This window comes from Aythya marila, assembly GCF_965140915.1.
Source record: "Aythya marila genome assembly, chromosome: W".
NCBI lineage: Eukaryota > Metazoa > Chordata > Aves > Anseriformes > Anatidae > Aythya > Aythya marila.
In genome coordinates this window covers 5,855,190-5,878,302 of record NC_139081.1, presented here as the reverse complement: position 1 = coordinate 5,878,302, position 23,113 = coordinate 5,855,190, and the positions used below count along the sequence as shown (strand labels likewise).

Genomic DNA, 23,113 nt, shown 5'->3' with positions numbered 1-23,113 from the left:
TTATTCTCTTCTGCTCCTTGTTCTTTTATCCATGTGTTTTTTATTCATTAGGTCTTCTCTCTAAACTCTTCTTGTGCCTCCTTTTTTCCCTTTTGCTCCTTGTAACTTGATAATATTTCAACAGTCCTGGGAGACTGGTGCAAAATATGTTTTAAATTAGGCAAGGTAAACTGCATGTTCTCAGAGAAATATAGAACCGCATGCTAACTCCCATTATTGATGTACTTATCTCCTTCATTCTAGGTGCGTTTAATGATCACAGATGCTGCAAGACACAAACTCCTTGTACTAAGTGGACAGTGCTTTGAAAACACAGGAGAACTCATTCTTCAGTCAGGGTCCTTTTCCTTCCAAAACTTCATTGAGATATTCACGGATCAAGAGGTGTGTTCAGAAAAGTGTCTTCCATACATTGTTATGTGATGGCACAAGTTTCTAGAAGACTAAAAATGGCCTTCTGTTAAGTTAGAATTAGCACTGATAGCTTGACGCTGATGCTCTTTACTCTTTAATAGAGGGTTTCTTTCAAAACGTATTTAATTTACTTTAGCTTTGATATAAAATGCTTAACAAAAAAAAATACATTTTAATTTGGGGAATTAAGATTATGACTTTGAGAAACAGAAAACAGAAAGAACTGAAGCCCATGTGAGGAGGGGTGGGGAAGGCAACTGCCCCTGGGAGGATGCTGACCTCCTCCAGGCTGCAGATACTCTGTGCCTGTTAAGAAGATGTGCTGTTTCCCTTAGATATTTGGACAGCTCTTCTGGATGGACTGAGGCAGCACAGAGACTCTTGAGCCTATGGCAGAGATAGTGGCAGCTCTGGCAGCATTAGCTTCATAGCCCTCATCCCCTCTGAATATACAAACTCGTACTATCCTCCTATAAAGAGTGAAAGAGGGAAGGGGGAACCTTGGAAAATGCTGTGTTATGGTATTAATTATTAAAAATGAATCTACATGCATCTTCTTGTGTTTTTGTTTTAAAACCCTAGATTGGTGAATTATTGAGCACCACCCACCCTGCTAATAAAGCCAGCTTAACTCTTTTCTGTCCTGAGGAAGGGGACTGGAAAAATTCTAACCTTGACCGACACAACCTTCAAGACTTTATTAATATTAAACTCAACTCAGCTTCCATATTGCCTGAAATGGAAGGACTCTCTGAATTCACAGAGTATCTGTCAGAATCTGTAGAAGTACCATCACCCTTTGACATTTTGGAACCCCCAACCTCAGGAGGCTTTTTGAAACTCTCCAAACCCTGCTGTTATATTTTCCCAGGTGGAAGAGGGGACTCTGCATTGTTTTCAGTGAATGGATTCAACATGCTTATCAATGGAGGATCTGAAAGAAAATCTTGCTTTTGGAAACTTATCCGACATTTGGACCGGGTAGATTCCATTCTGCTCACTCACATCGGAGATGATAACTTGCCAGGAATCAATAGCATGCTTCAGCGAAAGATAGCCGAATTAGAAGAGGAACAGTCCCAAGGGTCTACTACCAACAGTGACTGGATGAAAAATCTGATCTCACCTGATTTAGGAGTTTTATTTCTTAATGTACCTGAGAACCTGAAGAACCTGAATCCTAACTTTAGAATAAAAAGTAGTATAGAAGAAGCTTGTTTTACTCTCCGGTATTTAAATAAACTGTCTATGAAACCAGAACCTCTTTTCAGAAATGTAGGAAATACCATTGACCCCATCATTTTATTTCAGAAAATGGGGGTTGGCAAACTTGAGATGTATGTGCTCAATCCTGTCAAAAATAGCAAAGAGATGCAATATTTTATGCAACGGTGGAGTGGTACTAGCAAAGATAAAGCTGAATTTCTGCTACCAAATGGCCAAGAACTAGACATTCCATTATCCTATTTCACCTCTGTCTCATCCCTGATTGTGTGGCATCCAGCTAATCCTACAGAAAAAATAATCCGAGTTCTATTTCCTGGAAACAGCACCCAATATAATATTCTAGAAGGATTAGAAAAACTCAAACACTTAGATTTCCTTAAACAACCAATAGTTACACAAAAAGACCGAACTGTAAACATTGCTAGTCTGGCTGTGAAACAAGAAAAGGTGAAACAACGAACAGACAGCAAAGAGAATCTCAAGCCTGCTGCAAAGACACCACCAATCAAGATAGTCAGAAAAGAATCTAAAGAAGAAACACGGGAGCCTGCAAAGCCCAGTCCAGCACTGGAAAATACTCAGAAATTAGAAAGCAAAGAAAAAGTTCCAGTTAAAAAAGAGAAACCAGCCAAAACAGAGACCAAACCTATAGTGACAGAAAAAGATGGAACAAGCAAAGAAGAGCAAATAGTGAAATCTGAAACTCCTGAAAAACAAGTTACAGATGTAAAATCAAAAGTGGCAAAGGAGAAGACAGTGAAAAAGGAAGTCAAAAAAAAACCTGAAGAAAAGAAAGAGGAAAAGGAAAAAACAAAGAAAGAGATTTCTAAAAAAGAGGAGAAAATACTTATCAAAAAAGAGGAAAAACACAAAAAAGAAGAGATCAAGAAAGAAGTTAAAAAAGATGTGAAAAAGGAAGAGAAGGAAAGTAAGAAGGAAGTAAAGAAAGATGCTCCACCAAAGGAAGCTAAAAAAGAAGCGAAGAAGGAACTTAACAAGGAAGAAAAAGAAGCCAAAAAGGATATCAAAAAGGTTTCTAAAGAAGCAAAGAAGACAACTGGTCCTTCAACTGAAGCCAAAAAGCTAGCAGCAAAGCCTAAATCACAAAAGAAGGAGGACCCTGTTAAAAAGGAAGCAGTACCTGCTGGAAAGCCAAAGGAAAAAGGAAAAATTAAGACTATGAAGAAGGAGATCAAATTCAGTGGAGCACAAGTTGCCCTTGTAGCAGTTGGAACTGCTGCCACAACTGTAACAGCTGTAGCAGCTGCAGAAATTACAGGTAGTGGAAAAGAACTTGAAGTGGAAAGATCCCTTATGTCTTCACCAGAGGATTTAACAAAGGATTTTGAAGAATTAAAAGCTGAAGAAGTAGAAACAATAAAAGAAACAAAACCTCAGGTTGCATTCATAGAGGATGAACTGAAACTCACTGGCAAAGAACAAAAAGAGGCCTTTGATTCCCAAAAAGAAAAATTAGAAAATGAAGGACCTTCAGAGTCCTCTGATGAAGGTATAACAACCACAGAGGCTGAGGGTGAGTGTGAACAGACACCTGAAGAATTGGAACCAGTGGAAAAGCACAGGGTTGATGACAATGAAAAATTTAAAGATGAGGGAACTGGCTTGGCAGAATCATCTGAAGTGGAAAATTATGAGGAAAAGGCAGAGACAGAAGATGCTGAAGAACAAGGTGAAGATGAGGAAGAAAAGACATCATTGGACACCACAAAACTATACATGGAAGAAGCAAGAATAATGGAAGAGAGTTCAGAAGAAATAATGGTCAAAGCAGATGTTAGCATTAAAGATGAAAAATATATTGAAAAGGCAGATTATGAGGCATCAGGTGAACAATATGAAGAAACAGTAGAAAAGGCAGAAACTAAAGAAACTGAGGAAGAGGAGGAAGACAAAACAGAAGATAAAGAGGATACTGAAAAAATAGAAGCTAAAGAAGATTATGTGATGGCTGTTGTAGACAAAGCTGCAGAAGCTGGTGAAGTTGAAGATAAATATGGCCTACTCATAATTACACCAACAAAATGCTCAGAGCCTCAGTCTCCAGCAGTTGAACTGGCCTCACCAATCCATGATGAGACATTACCAGGTAATTCAGAAAGTGAAGCTATTGTTTCTGATGAAGAAAATAGAGATCAACCTGAGGAATTCACTGCTATTTTGGGTTATACACAGTCTACTACCGAAATACCCAGTAAACCAACTTCAATGGATGAAATGTCTACACCCCGGGATGTCATGAGTAATGAAACTAATAATGAGGAAAGTGACTCAACTTATCAGGAGTATGCGAACATCACCAAGTATGAGACATCACTGTACTCTCAAGACTTTGGTAGACTTAAGCTTTCTACACTTCCGGATGCTTTTAATGGAATATCTGAAGGAACCAAAACAGAGGCCACAGAAGGTAGAGACTATAATGCCTCAGCTTCTACCATCTTGCCACCTTCTTCATTAGAGGAAGACAAATTCTGCAAATCTGCATTCCAGGATGTATACTGGCAAAAAGAAAATGAAACCCAAGGCACTACTAAATTAGAAATCAAAGAAACCTGCTCAGAAAATGTTGGTGGAAAATGTAGTCCAGCCAAGAGTCCATCTGAGAATTTGTCTCCTCTATCACCAGTTGTCAAAACACCACTGAGTGAACGTAGTGTGAACTTTTCACTTACTCCCAATGAGATCAAGGTCTTGGCTGAGAATGTCCCCATTGCTATATTGCCTGATGTACATCAAGAAGTTGCCAAAGAGCACTGTGCAAGCCTTGAAGATATAACATTAGAAGTAGTATCTCCCTCACAGTCTGCTGCTGGTAGTGCTGGCCACACACCTTATTATCAGTCTCCCACTGATGAAAAATCCAGTCAGCTTCCCTCTGAAACCAGTGAAAAGTCAACAGAAGCTCCAGTTAGCTTTGAATTCAGTAAAGTCATAGATGAGTCTTCAAAACCCATAATAAGCCCTATGGATGAACCTGTGCCAGATTCAGAATCTCCTATTGAAAAGGTTCTCTCGCCTCTACGGAGTCCACCACTGATAGGTTCAGAGACCACTTACGATACATTTTTGAGTGATGATGTAAAGTGTCCCACCAGAGATTATGGAAGTCCCTCTAAGGGAATACCTGAAAAAGAAAAAACACCTGTTCAGATGAGCCCAGCTTCTGAAGGCAGCTCTGTGGGCCTTTGCCAAGAAAAGAAAGATGAAAAAAGCATGGAGTTTATGGTAATTAAGGAAAGCTTCAGCCTAGAAAGGAAAGTGGAGGATACAGAACCCAGCAACTCTCAGTCCTCATTGGTCTTGGATGACCAGAAGTTAACAGGTGATCTCTCACCTACTCAAATAGATATCAGTCAGTTCAGTTCTTTAAAAGAAGACACCAAAATGTCAATTTCTGAAGGCACTGTTTCTGACAAATCTGCAACTCCTGTTGATGAGGTCATAGCAGAAGACACCTATTCCCATATAGAAGGAGTAGCTTCTGTCTCTACAGCATCTGTTGCTACTAGTTCATTTCCAGAACCAACTACTGATGATGTATCTCCTTCTTTGCATGCTGAGGTTGGATCTCCCCACTCTACAGAAGTTGACGATTCCTTTTCAGTGTCAGTTGTACAAACACCAACAACGTTTCAGGAAACAGAAATGTCTCCATCTAAGGAGGAGTGCCCAAGGCCTATGTCAATTTCTCCACCAGATTTCTCACCTAAAACCGCAAAATCAAAAACCCTTATGCATGATCACAGATCTCCTGATCAGTCAGTAGAATTTGGTCAGGAGTCCCCTGAGCAGTCTTTAGCAATGGACTTTAGTAGGCAATCTCCAGAATATCCTACTGTAGGCATAAGTATACACCATATATCTGTAAATGGACCAACAGAAGTAGATTATAGCCCTTCAGATATACAGGAGGCAACTTTTGCACAGATTTCCCCTGTGGAGCAGACATCTTACGCTCAGGAGAAGGATATTTCAGAAATTATTTCAGTTTCTCAAACTGAAGCTTCATCTTCAACTTCATCAGCTCATACACCTTCCCAGGTAACTTCACCACTGCTAGAGGAAACTTTTTCAGGTGCTGTTTCACCCAGAGATATGTCACTACATTCTTCTTTTACCTCAGAAAAGGTATTGAGCCTAGGAGAAAGGCTGTTTCCAAAGTCTGACCCATCTCCACTAACTCCAAGGGAATCTTCTTCTCTATACTCTCCTAGTTTTCCAGATTCACATCCTGTAATCACAGAAGTAGTTTCAGATAGTTACACATCTTCATTGTCACTGCAAGTGTCCTCTGACAAAGCATTTGGTAAACAGGCTGTCATATTACGGGAACCTCTAACAAAGCACAGCCCAGAACTTTTATTCAACCCAGAAATAATAGATTCACCGATAAGCAGTAGGTCACCAGAAGAGCTTAGTTATTCTTATGAGGCCACAGAGAAAACTACTAGGTCACCAGAGGATATTAGCTACTCCTATGAGGCAGTTGGAAAATCTACTAGATCATCTCAGGCCACAGATTATTCCTATGAGACAACAGGGAAAACCACCAGATCACCTGGGGCCATAGATATTTCCTATGAGAGAATTAGGAAAGCTAACAGATCACTTGATGCTATGGATTCTTCCTATGAGACAACAGGGAAAACCACTAAGTCACCAGAAGCCATTAGCTACTGCTATGAGACAACTGGGAGAACCACCAAGTCACCAGAGACCATGGCTTACTCCTATGAAATAACTGGGAAAGCCACCAGCTCACCTGAAGTTAGTAGCTATTGCTATGAAGCAAGTGCACATCTTACTCCAGGAAAATCATTAGCAGAATCTTGTCAGGATGTTGATTTATGTCTTGTGTCCTCCTGTGAATATAAACATCCTAAAACTGAACTTTCACCTTCATTTATCAACCCAAATCCCCTTGAGTGGTTTGCAATGGAACAGTTTCAAGATCAAGAAAAGCCATTAACTCAGTCTGGGGGAGCCCATCCACCTTCTGGGGGAAAGCAGCAAGAGCGTCAGTGTGATGAAACCCCTCCCACATCAGTGAGCGATTCTGCCCCATCTCAGACTGATTCAGATGTTCCCCCTGAGACTGAGGAATGTCCTTCCATCACTGCAGATGCTAACATTGACTCAGAAGATGAATCAGAAACCATTCCAACAGACAAGACAATTGCATACAAACACATTGACCCACCACCTGTCCCAATTCAGGATCACAGCCCTTCCCCTAGGCACCCTGATGTCTCCATGGTTGATCCAGAGGCTTTGCCAGTCGATCAGAATTTGGGTAAAACTTTGAAGAAGGACCTCAAAGAAAAGACAAAAACAAAAAAGCAGGGCACTAAGACCAAGTTGTCTTCTTCTGTTAAAAAAAGTGATGGTAAATCAAAGCAAGCGGCTTCACCAAAACCAGATGTAAGAGATTCTTTAGACAAAAATTCCCAAACAGATTCTCCAAAAAAGGAGTTTGTGGAGAAGAGAACCAAAAATATCTCTAATCCAGATGTAAAGTCCCAAGTGGAAGAGAAAGATAAGGATACCAAGAATGCAACAAATACAACAGCATCCAAGTCAACAAAGACTGCAACCACAGGTAAAGGCAGATAGGATCTCCCTAGTGTTAAGATTTTCTTAGTTGTTTAAGTGAAGTTAGGTTGTCCTTATATCAGTTGAGAATGCAATTTACAGCAAACACCCAAAGAAAGTCCATGCTTTAAAAATAAATCCAGAGTGTAAAGGCTGCATTTAAATGAATGAAATATGCTGAATTAACTTTTGCGATCTGGGAAACTAGATGCATCAGTTTGCTCAGATGTAAAGAATTAGAGTGAGTACATCAAGTATAAAAAGATTAATACTAGCTGTCTAAATTAGTTAGCCAACTAATAGAATTAAAAGTATTGCTTTTGTAGGTGAAGTGAAATTAGTAGTAAAGTGACCCACTTTATTCATTGTAAGAATCATGTAGGCATAATGCTCCTAACATAAACCATTCAAACCAATTCATTTTAATTTTGTGAGAGGCAAAGGTGATATAGGACATTGGATGTGTTTATTACTTTGCTGGATTCTTTTTAAAGAGTATTTTAAAAATAACAGCAGTATGAGAACTTTCAGTGAGCTAAGCATGTACATCACATAATCTGGTTAAAGTCTTATGCTGTCAGTGATGGCTAAATATATGGAAAGTTAATGTTATTTTGAATGACTGTTGTGTAGTCTATAAGTAGTAATAAAATATGAATTATATCACTGAAGGAGGCATTGTGCTAATATGTTGTTTCTGGCAGATCTTGTTACAGAGCATTTTGAGGATACTTTGATTTTGCTGTTGTCATCAGGACTGATATTCTATTGAAAGCTTTTTACAAGACGCAAGTCTAGGATTCAGTACAAGCAAACCAGCATTCATCTGTCTGTAGCTTCCCCATTTTCTGTGGTCTTCTGTTCCTTTCATATACCATCATTTGCAGGTCTCTGTTAATAGATGCTTTTCAAAGTAGTGGTATAGTTCCTCATGCTGTACATTTCTCCAACACTTTATATTAGATTCTTCTTCCTTGAAGCATACTTCTCAGACATACACTAGAGCTGAAGACAAGGCTTTATTTGATATTGACATTTAGGTGTAAAATATAATGTCTAATACTTTAGCCAGTGTTGGTATTCACAGTTCAAAAGGTTTATTACAGACTTTTTATCACAGATGATCAAAGATTTTGTAAAATATGCATTAGTTAAAATGATCTAATTCAGGAAAACTTATCATATTATGATGCTTATTTGGCATATTGCTCTCTGATGAATATCATCAGGTCATGTTAGACAATTGTAATGGACTTTCCTGGCCTTTCAATATGTAACCCTTAATAAAGTGTATTGCTCAGATAATTTAGTTTACCAAACTTCATACTCTGTAACTTCATGGAGAGGCTAATAAAACATAAATGGTGATCATCTAAATACAATTACTGATTGAATCTTGATTGTCAGGTCACCCTGTGATTCAATGTGTGACAAAAGCAACTTTTATGAAATATTTTTAGTGCTAGTGTTTAAACTTTGAACTTCCTTTTGACTGAAGCTCTTAGAACAGGTACTACACTATGTATAACAGCAAAAACACTCTTCCCCTTACTTTTTGTGATGTGGCTAATTTGTGTATGCAAATAAGGAACTAGCAGGCAAACAAATACTTGTTCTTAGTTCCCTGAAGTAATTGAATTAGGAAATTTCACTGTCCTCCCAAGTTCCTTTTTGCCCCTCTTTCTGCTCTCATTTAGTAGCTTCCTGATGCTGTAAGACAGCCTGAAAATATCAAAGCTGTTGTGCTGATACCCCAAATCTCAAGACTGTTTAAAATCTGCATGACTTCCTGTGTGATCCTAAGTTTTATAATCATGCATACCCAAGACTTTGGAAAGCTGTGATTCTTAACTTGAGAAATAGAATCATAGAATGGCCTGGGTTGAAAAGGACCTTAAAGATCATCTAGTTTCAACCCCCCTGCTCTGGGCAGGGTTGCCAGCCACTAGAGCAGGCTGCCCAGAGCCGCATCCAGCCTGGCCTTGAATGCCTCCAGGGATGGGGCATCCACAGCCTCCCTGGGCAACCTGTTCCAGTGCCTCACCACCCTCAGAGTGAAAAACTTTTTCCTAATATCTAACCTAAATCTCCCCTGTCTTAGTTTAAAACCATTCCCCCTTGTCCTATCACTATCAACAGATGTAAACAGGCATTCCGCCTCCTGATTATACACTCCCTTCAAGTACTGGAAGGCTGCAATGAGGTCTTCCTGGAGCCTTCTCTTCTCCAAGCTGAACAAGCTCAGTTCCCTCAACCTTTCTTCATAGGGGAGGTGCTCCAGCCCTCTGATCATCTTAGTGGCCCTCCTCTGGACCCGTTCCAAGAGCTCCACATCCTTCTTGTGCTGGGGGCCCCAGGCCTGCACGCAGTGTTCCAGGTGGGGTTTCACAAGGGCAGAGTAGAGGGGGACAATCACCTCCCTCTCCCTGCTGGCCACCCCTTTTTTAATGCAGCTCAGGACACAGATGTCCTTCCGGGCTGCAAGCATGCACTGCTAGCTCATGTCCAACTTCTCGTCCAGAAGGAAGTCCATCAAGTCCTTCTCTGCAGACTACTCTCAAGTTCTTCTTTGCCCGGTCTATATAAATACCTGGGATTGCCCCAGCCCAAGTGCAAAACCTTGCACTTGGCCTTGTTGAACCTCATTAGGTTCTCATGGGCCCACTTCTCCAGCCTGTCTAGGTCCCTCTGGATGGCATCCCTTCCCTCTATTGTATCGACTGCACTGCTCAGCTTGGTGTCATCTGCAAACTTGCTGAGAGTGCACTTGATTCTGTCATCTATGTCGTTGATAAAGATGCTGAAGAGTACCAGTCCCAAGACCAACCCCTGAGGGACACCACTTGTGACTGGCCTCCACCCAGACATAGAACCGTTGACCACAACCCTTTGGCTGTGACCAACCAACCAATTCTTTATCCACCTAACAGTCCATTCTTCAAATCCATACCTCTCCAATTTAGAGAGAAGAATGGTGAGGGACCATATCAAAGGCTTTGCTCAAGTCCAGGTAGATGATATCCATCACCCTTCCTTTGTCTACCGATGCCATCACTCCATCATAGAAGGCCACCAGATTGGTTAGGCAAGATCTGCCTTTGGTGAAGCTGTGCTGGCTGTCTCGAATCACCTCTTTATCTTGTGCATGCCTTAACATGTCTTCCAGGAGGATCTAATCCATGATCTTCCCAGGCACAGAGGTGAGGCCCACCTGCCTGTAGTTCCCTGGGTCTTCCTTTCTCCCTTTTTTAAAAACGGGAGTAACGTTTCCCTTTTTCCAGTCACCAGAGACTTCACCCGACAGACATGATTTTTCAAATATGATGGAGAGCGGCTTGGCAACCACACCATCCATCTCTCTCAGCACCCTGGGATGTATAACATCTGGCCCCATGGACACATCCAATTTCATTAGGCCGGACTTGTTCCACTGTCACAGTGGGACGGAATCCGCTCCTCTCACCCTCTCCTTGAGGTTCAGGGTCCTGACAGACATAGGAAACTTGACCACCAGTGAAGACTGAGGCAAAGCACTTACTGAGTACCTCAGCTTTTTCCATGTCTAAGAAAGCCAGTTCTCCCATCTCGTTTATCAGAGGGGGAACACTCTCCTTGGCCTGTCTCCTCCTGCCTATGTATCTGTAGAACCCCTTCTTGTTGTTCTTCACACCCCTTGCTGAGTTCAGCTCCATCTGTGCTTTGGCTTTCCTGATCCCATCTCTACACATCCAGACAACACCCCTGTATTCCTCCCAGGCTATGCAACCCTGCTTCCATTTCCTGTACATTTCCCTCTTTTCCCTCAGTTTAAGCTGAAGGTCCGTGCTCAGCCATGCCAGTTGCCTGCCTCCTCTGCTTGATTTCTTTTGCTGGGGGATGGAGAGCTCTTGCACTCTCAGAAGGGTGTCCATAAATTTTACTTACTTTACCTTAATTTACTGAATGGTAATTCAGTATTCACGGGCCTGCAATTGTAATTGTTGGATAATAATAGCATATTACTTATATAAGTAATACATATATAAGGTTTAGTCAATTGTTGTTTATGTGGTAGTGAGCTTTTATTGTATTATATAGTTAGTTACATTTATTATTTTTTCCTCTTAGTACAGTTGTAACTGGGATACAACAGATCTGGAAAGTGTCATTAGGAGGGTAACGCCATAACTGTTTCAAAGGACACAGAAGTACAGCTGTAGCTATGTAATGCTTAACAAACAGCAGCTATTTTAAGGAATATCACCTCAGCAATTATAACATAATTAGTAAATGCATGTTTTTAACCAGCCTGTAATATATTCTTTTGTTGTTTTATTTCCAAAGGATCTGGGAATACTAAGTTGGCAAAATCTACGGTGGTGCCTCCAGGACCTCCAGTGTATTTGGATCTGGTGTATATTCCCAACCACAGCAATAGCAAGAATGTCGACATTGAGTTTTTCAAGAGGGTGCGGTCATCCTACTATGTGGTGAGCGGGAATGATTCTACAGCTGAGGAACCAAGCAGGACTGTTCTGGACTCCCTGCTGGAGGGCAAAGCCCAGTGGGAGAGTAACATGCAGGTAAGCTCTTCACTAGTGTTTCTACCTGGAACTTTAAACTTCTCCGGGAAGCAACTATGGGAAGCCAAAGCATTGTTGGAGTGGATGGCGACTGCTCGGGACATGGGATTTCCAGCCAGGGCACCTCATTTTGCCAATAATGTGAGAGGACACCCAAGTCAAGCACAGAGATGCACCATACTCAGCCACTCCCCCATTTCTGGACCATCTGACCTGTCCCTCGAGAATAAAACAATTTGGAACTCATGGTTTACAGGGCCATTTAGCTGTTTCACACTATTGCTATACCATATATGATCCAAGTTTGGAAACTTGCAGTTTGTAAGTAGGAAAGAAAAGTGAATATTTCATGCTTTGTATAGTAATCACATACACTTGGAAACTTCTTGTACCTTTCCAATATGGTAAATAAATAAACAAAATATTTGGCCATAATCTGAAGAGCTATCAGTACAGACAATAACCTGCTACTTCTCTGGAAAGCTGCATCTCAGCAGCTTATAGAACCAAAACTGCTTCTTTACAGTCATTTCATCTTATTTACATATTTACTTATTTCCTTTTATCCATTCATTTACCTAAGTATTTATTGCATAAAGAGACACTCTTTCCAAAAGGGAAAAATGTTTGTTGGCCAGGACTTCTAACAGACATTTTTCTTATCAGTTGTTTCTGTTGCCAATTCCTGAGGAGTTATCCTGTTTTGTGTTGCAGGTGACCTTAATCCCAACCCATGACTCAGAAGTGATGAGGGAATGGTACCAAGAGACCCATGAGAAACAGCAGGACCTCAACATCATGGTTTTGGCAAGCAGCAGCACTGTTGTCATGCAAGATGAATCTTTTCCCGCATGCAAAATTGAACTGTAAGAATGAGACCACGTACCACAACATTAAACTTTGTTTCCAGAAAGTCTTCAGTTTGAAAACACCTTTTATAAAAATTCAACCCACCTATTTTAGCTGCTGAACTATATACCTGCCAAATGCTTTACTGTGTCACAATGATGTAAGTCACTAATATTTTTCAGTCTTTGATAATTACTAAGGGAAATGACAGTATTCCCACAGTAGGATTCATAGTACTGTGACAATACAGATCCAGTTTCATCTCCTCTGAATGTTTGGAAAGCATGCACTAGCAACTCCAACTGACTTCCGTCAGGTAGAGGCATTTGCCTTCTAAAGAAACACAAAGAGAGAGAAAAAGAGAGAGGGTTAGGAGGAGAAAGTAATAAAAAATTAGATCTGCGTTAGTCTCATGGCAACAGATGTATCGCTTGCTGCAGTTTGCTTATGCTCTCACATGAAAAGACAGTTTTAAATTTGTATCATTCTGAGCTATAGCAAAGGAAGTCCTTACTTTACAGAATTGTTAGCTGGAAAATAAGAAGCGGCAGAATGTGGTTGGGAAGGGATGTACAACCTAAACTCTCATTAGCAGTTTTCCACTTTAATTTGAACTCTGCATACTGACATACCATAACAATCACAGGCCAAATATACACATAGTCTGAACCCCATTCAGAAATTTAAAACCTTCCTTTCAACATGCAGAACATGTCTAAGGCATGCTCCCAGTGAAAATACACTTACGCCACTCAGAACTGACCAGTCCATATGCTTAAACAGTCATGTCAACTGTTGATTGACTGAAGTAAAATACCAAAGCAGTTAGAAGTACATACAGTATACAATTTGCCTTAGAACGTGACTTCAATGTATAAAGAAACTTGCACTTATTTTTTTACTGTTGAGACATCAAATTTATAAAACATCTGTGTAGGATCATAGTTACACCAGTAAAGTGTGAGTGTGCATGTATGGTACTAGAAACCTATCTGACTAGTCAAACAGCTTGGTGCTATGAATTACATATGTTAGTTATGTGTGCACTTCATTGATGCACCTGGACAGCTCAACAAGGCAAGACAAGCATTTTTTACAAAGTTTCTTTTGTATTGTGGAAGCAAGATTGAAGTGGTGTCCACTATGAGAGTTGCAAAACTTAGCAAAACATTCAGGATGATGAAAAAGGTTACCTGCAAGTCTGTACAGTATTAAACCTTCCTTGGTTTTACCTTGTTTTATTTGTTTAATTTAAGAGTGAATGGGTGTGTTGGGTCTGGAATAAATGTACAGAAACCTTTCTTTTAGTGCTGCATGAACTTTTAATAGATGAACTTTTAACAAAAGTCTTAATTTACAGGAAAATGCAAAGAAAAAAATCAGGTAAAGGCAAATTTTTCTTAGTAGTTTTGTAAGATAAATGAATAATTTGTTTAAGGTTCTAGTAAGAATGGATATTGAGGTAAAATTTATTGAAAATAGTCAACTACCAATACCTTGCAGTGGGGGGCACCCTGGTGGTAAAATTAACCTATTGATGATAACAGAAAATGGGATTTGAAATGTTGATTGCCTAATATTTACAAGGGTGTAGCCTACATTCTCAACCCTCACAAGATCTTGAAAAAAGATACAATAAACTAAAACAAGTCTTTCCTTTCCTTTCCTTTCCTTTCCTTTCCTTTCCTTTCCTTTCCTTTCCTTTCCTTTCCTTTCCTTTCCTTTCCTTTCCTTTCCTTTCCTTTCCTTTCCTTTCCTTTCCTTTCCTTTCCTTTCCTTTCCTTTCCTTTCCTTTCCTTTCCTTTCCCCCCTTCCTTACCTTCTTAAGACTGCTTGCAGAGGAAACAGCATATAGAACAGTTCCATGATTTAAAATAGTCTGGATTTTTTTAATCTCAGAAGTTTTACCCCAATAAAAACATATTGTTACATCGTAGAAGGTTTGTGAACTGGAATTTGAAGAATGTACAAAAGCCTCCAAAATGGAGATATGTGCTGGCCTGTATGATTCACCCTTATGGCTGGTATTAAGTTTCACAGTGTAGTGGACTATGACCTCATTTTATTTTATTTACTTATAATTTATTTCAAATTTACATTCTTTAGGATATTTTTATTTAATAGGCATATGTTTGCACTCCTAATTTTTTTTTTTTTTTTAATATATACTGCTTTACAACCCTTTAAATGTGGGCTCTTGAGGCCTATTTAATACTGTAAATTACTGTTTATCAGGTGTTGGGATTTTCAATTTATTTTTAACATTATCTTTTTTTTTGTTGTCTCTAGCAATACTGCTTTATTAAGCTTTTAAGTTGTAAAGAATAACTCAGAATGACTATGGCACAGAAGACAGATGGAAATGTATTGTGAAATTAAGCATTTTTTCTGGGCTCATAATCATTAACTTAAAATTGCCTTTGTAATACGTAGACTTCAAAGCTATATTTCTGCAATTCTTTCTGTTTTGTCTACTTTCTTACATAGGTAAGATTTCAAACTTTTTGAGGGGGTAGGAACAGATTTTCTGACAATATCTGAAATGTTTTATACCTCTGCTTTGATAGAAAATCTGTTTTAAGTACAGCAGTGGTTCAGAGACTAATCTAACTTATGCCAATGTGAATCAGGAAAAATTTCACTGCAATCAGAGAAGTTACAGTCATTTGGTCCTACTGTAAATTAAATTAGAATCAAGCCTTAAATCTCCCCAAGTAAGTTTGTGATGACTCAAGCATTTGTTTTACTTTAAAAAAAAAAAAAAGTAGTTAAAACCGATCTTAAAATGTACATTCGTTTTTTGCTACTACAATAATATTAAAAAAACAGTCTGGCTCTTCTGAGGTATTGTAATGCCTATTCCATCTATTCCCTTTTAAATGGCAACTGTGTCTGGGTGTAACACAGTGATGAACTCCTCCATTAGCTTCTTTTACCCTTAATGTCTTTCCTGCCTGTGGAACTAATCTAACTGTGCTAGTTATAATACTACACGATTAACTTAGTAGCAGTCATCAAAATGTACTGTGTACATTAACGATGAGTGCTGTTGATCAGCATAGATTTCTAGGAGCATGGTTTGTTATTGATTAATTATAAAAAATCAGTATTTGAGTGCAAAGGACGCTCAATTTAAATCATGGTATTATACATAATAGCATGCCCAGTCATGATCTTTATGCTATTACTATACTCTTTCATAAAATTAAATGAAGAATTAACTTTAGAAATCACCTTCCACTCCTGAACTTGGACAGGGTCTCTCTTGCATGCCTTTTCCAAGTCCTGTGGTGGGCCTAACTTCATTGACCTCAACTTTTCACCCCATCTTTTATAGAATTCATTTTTGATTTTTTAAAATTATCTTACATACTGTGGTGAATGGAGGTAACTGTGTATATAAGTATTTTTAATTGTCTACAATAGCTTATGCATTTTAGGACAGTTCTGGTACTCATTTACTAATATTTAATCAATTTGTTGAATTTTTAATCCCTCCCACCGCAAGCAAGTCAGCTCCACAGAGCACTTAATGTGCATTTGGGACATTTTTGTCATATGCTTCACTTTGTTCATCTGTTGCCAGAGGTTCTTGTTCAATAATGATGTTTTGAGACAAATAGTAATTTTGCTGGTCTGGGCTTATTAGAAAAGGAAAAAGTATAATGTTTGCACTTGAAAGAAACTGTAAGCTTTCATCTTCACATAATTGAACAAAACACTAAAAGCAACTGGGGTAAGCATTTCTTAGAATGCAGTTATATTGTTCACCTGGTTTAAAAATGTTTGCTGTTTAAAAATTTAAAAAAAAGTCTGTTTATTGTGACTAAAATAAATAAATAAATAAATAAACCAACAAAAAATACTGAAAGGAGAAAAAAGGAAGGAAAAAAATAAAAAGCTTCTCTGCACTAGATGGTGGGAGCTATCTGTTCAAGACCGAGCTGTAATCACAAATGAAAAAGAAAAAATCTGAAATATGTTTTCACGCATTTGCATGTGGCCATTATTTTCTAAGCTATGGAAAGGAAGAGTCTTGTTGCTGTCTGAGAAGCACTTCACACACTTCCTCTCTCTTGTTCTGAACGGTGTTTGTGTAGGTCTGCAGCTGTGTATGGTATTATGTCTTATAATCCTGAATCACTTATATTCTATCCAGTCATATCTACCATAGAAAAGTAGTTTCCAGTGAAAGTAATATGTAGTGCTTTTATTATATTTGTGTGCAATATCTGCTCTTCCACTGAGGATATTTGATGTAAAGGAAACAAACTCAGTTACACAATAAAATACAAAAGTGGTAAAGTGGTGTTGACCTGTTTCTTGTCCTTGTGTATGCATGTATTTGTAAGTTTTCCCTTTCCTTCAGTAATGACTACCTACTATACAGAACTTTTCTCAAAAGGTCAGTGACTATTTAAACACTAGATAAGAACCAAACTCTATTTAGAAAATAGAAAATAAATGAAGATTACTTTTATTTCTTATGGTGTAAAACATTACTATGATGTACCATGATGTGTCTTCTTTTTGATGTTCTCATTTCTGTATTCCTCACTAGCATGAGAAAACACCTACTTTTCAGTAAGTATGCATTCAAGTGGCTGTGTCAGAGATGATACGCAATAAAGCTACATTAAACTGAGCCCACCCTGGTTTGAAAAGAGATCTGTTCCACACCAGGGAGTTGCAAGTTAACAAGAGTGCATTGCTTGTCTCCAGAGAACATGGACCCTTCACAACCACTGTTGCCCTGTAATCCTGGTGAGAGGAGATGGGGTCAGCTAGCATGGAGTATCTGGGAGAAGCAGGGAGACAAGACAAAACTGTACTTTCATGCTCAGAAGAAAAAGGCTCAAGGGTTGAGATAAGGACAGGGAGATCACTCAACAGTTATTGTCATGGGCAAATGAACTCAGCACCAGGGAGATTAATATAATTTATTGCCTATTACTAACAAACTAGAACAGTGAGAAACTAAAAACAAACTAAAAACACCTTCTCCCTCATCCAGCCCCTTCTACGTCCAACCCCCGAGCTGCACAGGGGAATGGGGGTTGCGGTCAGTCCATAACACTTTGTCTCCGCTCCTGCTTCATGGTCACTCTCTTCCATTGCTACAATGTGGCGTCCCTCACACAGGATTCAGTCCTTCCTGAACTGATCCTGCGTGGGCTTCCCACAGACAGCAGCACTTCAAGAACTACTCCAAAGATGGATCCGCACAATGGGGTCCATCCTTTAGGAGCAAACTGCTCCAACCTGGGTCCCCCAGGGATGGCAGCTCCTGCCAGATCATCTACTCCTGTGTGGGCTTCTCTCCACGGGCTGCCGGTCTGGCCCGGAGTCTGCTCTGGCGGGGCCTCTCCATGGGCCACAGCCTCCTTCAGGTCAGATCCACATGCTTCACCACAGGCTCCTCTATGGGCTGCAGCATGGAAATCTGCTCTGGAGCCTGGAGCACCTCCTCCCCCTTCTTCTTCACTGACCTTGATGTCTGCAAGGTTGTTTCTTACTCCTCTCTCTCCCAGATTCTGTTGCTCAATTTTTCCCTTTCTTAAATATGCTCTCACAAAGACGCAACCAGTGTTGTTTATTTTCTCGGCTCTGGACAGTGGCATAGAATCAGAACGACTTGGGTTGTAAGGGACCTTAAAGATCATCTGGTCCCAACCCCCCTGCCATAGGCAGGGATGCCACCCACTAGATCAGGTTGCTCAGGGCCTCATCTAACCTGGTCTTGAACACCTCCAGGGATGGGGCATCCACAACCTTTCTGGGCAACCTGTTCCAGTGCCTCACCACCCTCCGAGTGAAGAATTTCCTCCTAACTTCTAATCTAAATCTCCTCTCTTTTAATTTAAAACCATTCCCCCTTGTCCTGTCCTTGTCTGGTTGAGCAAAGAGTCACTCTTCATCTTTTTTATAAGCCTCCATTAAGTACTGAAAAGCTGTAATGAGATCACCCCAGAGCCTTCTCCAGGCTGAACAGCCTCAGCTCTCTCAGCCTTTCTTCATAGGAGAGGTGCTCCAGCCCTCTGATCATCTTTGTGGCCTTCCTCTGTACCTGTTCTAACAGATCAACATCCTTCTTGTGCTGGGGGCTCCAGACCTGGATGCAGTACCCTAGGTGGGGCCTCACAAGGGCAGAGTAGAGGCCCCTCGACCTGCTGGCCACTCCTCTTTTGAGTGGCATGTCCCTTTTGTATCCATGAAACTGGATCTTATGTAACATCTTGTCTTACATGGGCAGCTTCTGGACTCTTCTCACAGAGGCTGCCCCTGCAGCCCCTCTGCTACCAAGTCCTTGCCATGTAAACTGAAGAGACTTGTCCCAGCAAGTCTCACTAATACCAATGATCTACCTCTGGGAAAGGTCCAAAGCTTCCAGTTCATCCCGTTTGTTCCCTATACTGTGTGCATTGATATACAGGCATTTCAGATGTACTCCTGAATCCGCAGTGCTCCCTGGAGCAGTGTATATTGCCACCCTCAGACAGTGCCATACACATCCCTTGCTTTAACCTCAGTGTTCCCAATGGTATTCCCCTCCCCCATTGATCCTGGTTTAAAGCTCTCTCAATCAGTCTCAAATAACAGCAAACATGCTGTGGCTTGATGGTACATCTATAAAATATAAAATAAAATATATATGTAAAATATATATTAATATATATTAAATATATACTATAGATAATATATATAATATAAAATATAAGTCCACATGCCACCCGAGGGAACAGGAGAGATGTTTACAGCTGCATATCTAGATTTTAGGTTGGATGTTAGGAAGAACTTCTTTACCGAAAGGGTTGTTAGACATTGGAACAGGCTGCCCAGGGAAGTGGTGGAGTCACCATCCCTGGAAGTCTTTAAAAGATGTTTAGATGTAGAGCTTAGGGATATGGTTTAGTGGGGACTGTTAGCGTTAGGTCAGAGGTTGGACTCGATGATCTTGAGGTCTCTTCCAACCTAGAAATTCTGTGATTCTGTGATTTAATATTTGCTAACAGCAAATTGATTAAATTTATATGCAGTGAGAGATGTGCCAAAGAATGTCTATTTTTATTTTATAGTAAGCAAGTCAAGGACAGTTTGTAATAAATGTGCCAATTTTCTTGGGATTCTTTAATTTATTTATTTTTATTCTTTTGCATATGAAAGAGAAAATATTTCCTTCAATTGTAATTATCATTATGAGGGTTTTACTGTTGAACATATATTATTCTTGGGGTCTAATATTTATACCTGACAATATCTGTGCTTAGAATCTGATTGGATTTAAGCCCATGCTTTGTTGTCTTTTAAGTAAAAAACAAAAATGCACGTACTGTCTCATAATAAGGGAAATCATAAGGGAAAACAGGGCAAGGAAGAATTGTTGGAAATCCCGGAAACTTGCTGAGGCCTTCAAACTGGAAAATAAGGGATGCAAGTGAGGGTGGAAGAGACTGTTTTGAAATCTAAATCTGTTTTATTTCTACACTGTTGGTCATTACTTAAAGCATTGGAAAGTCCGTCTCTGACCCATTGTGGTGGTTTCACACTGATGGCTAGCTAAACTCCACCACACTGCTGTCTCACCCCCCCTCCACAAAAGGACAGGAGGAAAAAATATGATGAAAAAAGGGCTCACAGGTTGATATATGCACAGTTTAATTAAAGGAAAATAAAAAATAAAAATCAAACAAACAAACAAAAACCAAGCAAAGGCCACATGGAAGCAAAGGGAGAAAAGATTCTCTACTTCCCATCAGCAAGCACTGTTTGGACATGTCTTGGGTAGCAGGACCTCAATATGTATAGCAGTTGCTCAGGAAGACAGATGTTTTCATAATGAGAGCCCTCCCTCCCCCTTCTCATTCCCCTTCCTCAGCTTTTATTGCTGAGTGTGACATCATATGGTATGGAATATTCCTTTGGTCAGTTTAGGTCAGCTGCACTGGTGACGTCCCTTCCCCAGCTCTTGGCCATCCCCAGCTTACTGGCTTTGGGGAGTGGGGTGGTTGGAGACAGAGTCTTGATGCTATGCCAGCATTGCTCAGCAATAGACAAAACATTGGTGCGATATCAATACTGTTCTAGCATTACACCATCTTATCTGAATCAGGAAAATGTTTTTTCTCTTGATTGTTCCAGTGGGCTTCTTCAAGGTATCTTGGAATGGGCCTCCTTTTGTGTGTGCCTGTCCAAGGGCACACTATTAAAGCTTATGAATATCCTCTTCCAAATGCAATAAAAAATCCCATTTTTGCTCTAGATTCTGCAAAATTTAGGGCAAGTAAAACTTGCAGAAAGTTTTGAGGCTTGCTAGATCAAAATTAAGCTGTTGGGTTTTGATAAGTGATTTATACTTATATATATACTGTCTACTGTATTTACCTTTCTCCCTTGTTCTCATTCACATGAGAGCTGAAATATTTTTCCTCTCTTTTCTGGATATTCTGGATATCTGAAGCATATCGCATTTTAAAAAACTCACAAGGTCTGTTTTTTTTTTTTTCTTTCTTATTTTTTCCCCCATTTATTTATTTATTTATTTATTTATTTTTCATTCTGGCTCTTGTATTCCCCAATTGTTTTATTTGGGGAAACTCATCATGAAGATACTTTCAACAATATGACTTTTGGGGCTACAGCTAAGATCCTCCAGAGGTGAGGATTCTTGGAGCATGTATGTTTTCAGGGGCAGTCAGTGCACAGAGATAATATCAAGGCCTGTAGCCTGCCTAGGAGAGACAGAGGCATGAAGGGACCATCTCTATAAATGAGAATGTGGACTGCCTCTCTTTAAAAATCCAGACTGTTCTAAGTCCCCTAGTTTAAACAGAACCTTTGCATCTCTGGGATCTATCAAGGACTGTATAAGAGCTACCACTTCAGATAAATTATCAGTGTGAATCATGAAATCCCCAGATGGAATATATATACAACACAACTTTTAAAACTGTACTGGGTCTGTCTGGGACAGGGGTTGCCAATAGATTTTTTTTTTTTTTTTCACAGCATGATGAAATTTGTATAATGAAACCTGCTTTAATTACTCAGTTGGTGCCTGCAAATGATTCCTTAATGATTGGTGGCCTTTCTGTTCAAGTCTATGGGAAACCTGTGATTTGTGGGCTAGGACACTAGCTGATGTAAGTCAGCATGATTCTGTTGATTTAATCAGTGTGCACTAAGTTAACTTAGTTAAAAATATCTCCATATATATTAAATAGTATAGATAGCCTCTGTAGACAAGACAACGATGACCAGTAAAGGAGACTCTCATATGGTATTCAGTGCACTCATTTCTCTTTTATAGATGTCTTTATTTTCTCTGATTGCTATCTTAAAGAGTACTTAATCAGCTCTGCAGCAATTTTACTTTTGGAAAGTATTAGGTAAAGCTGACCATATGGTAACTTAAGAAGACTAGCTGTTGAAAAGCATTGCAATATATTCATTCCTAAATAAACATATCTGTATTTGAATCCATGATTCTTCTAAATAAATAATGTTTAAAGTACGTGTATTTAAAATAATTTAAAAAGCATTATTGTTCAATTACAAATATCCAAACTGTAAACAAAAACTGTTCTCAGTGGGGGAGAAAGTGTTAGGAGAATAGAATCATAGCAGCTTATGGATTAATCCCCTAAGCAGAGACTGGTCTGTGCATGTTATGGAAGCAGCTTTCCAGTTACAGGGCATCAGATGAATAAGAAGCAAACACTGCCACAAATGCTATTAGTAGTGTGTAATAAGATTAACTCTCTATAGTACTTGCAATATCCTTGAGATTTTTCCTAAAGCAGCACAGGGGCGATCACTGCATCTTAAACAATGACAAATTTTATCTTTCATTGTTGTATGGATACAACTCTCATTGGCATTAATAGGTGTTAGGCATGTACATAAAGGGAAGAATAGACCTTAAAGTTTAAGTAATCATGGTATGCTAAAGCTTTCTAACAATTTCACAAAGGACCAGACCAAAGTTGTACAACTCTTCCCATGGGGTGAAAATATTAAGTGTTTTCTGATTCATATCTTTGAGGCATAAAGGGTGATTAGAGGTTCCTAAATAACAGTTTAGGAGAAATCAATAAGATTTAGCTTAAAGAGACAGAACCCAAGACAGAGCTCATATTTGAGCTCATAAATGTTTTTCCTTTCCATGATTGGGTGAGCCTTTTCTTTCCTTCATTATAAGGTAACTAGCTTTATGTGTACTGAGTATTTCAGTGGAATTCCTGTGAGTTTGTTGAACATTTATCTAGTTAGAGATGCAAGATGAAACGATGTTAAAAGGAAGTTTTAGCAATGACAATATTAGAAGGGAGATAAAGTACATTTAAAAGGTATTTTATTTATTTTATTTTATTTTTTATTTTATTTTATTTTATTTTATTTTATTTTATTTTATTTTATTTTATTTTATTTTATTTTAAATACAGGAAGGA

General features: G+C 39.3%; 1 protein-coding gene across 1 annotated transcript; it reads left to right on the top strand.

Annotated features, from left to right (window-relative positions):
* Window positions 1–243: 243 nt before the first annotated feature.
* On the top strand, window positions 244–12,686 carry LOC309889398 (microtubule-associated protein 1B-like; the record flags this gene model as incomplete). The annotated part of the gene is made up of 4 exons (XM_082782204.1): window positions 244–384; window positions 997–7,261; window positions 11,578–11,816; window positions 12,531–12,686. Exons 1-4 carry the CDS (start codon window positions 253–255, stop codon window positions 12,684–12,686), a joined length of 6,792 nt encoding a protein of 2,263 aa, XP_082638330.1. The 5' UTR covers window positions 244–252.
* Between the last annotated feature and the right edge of the window lie 10,427 nt (window positions 12,687–23,113).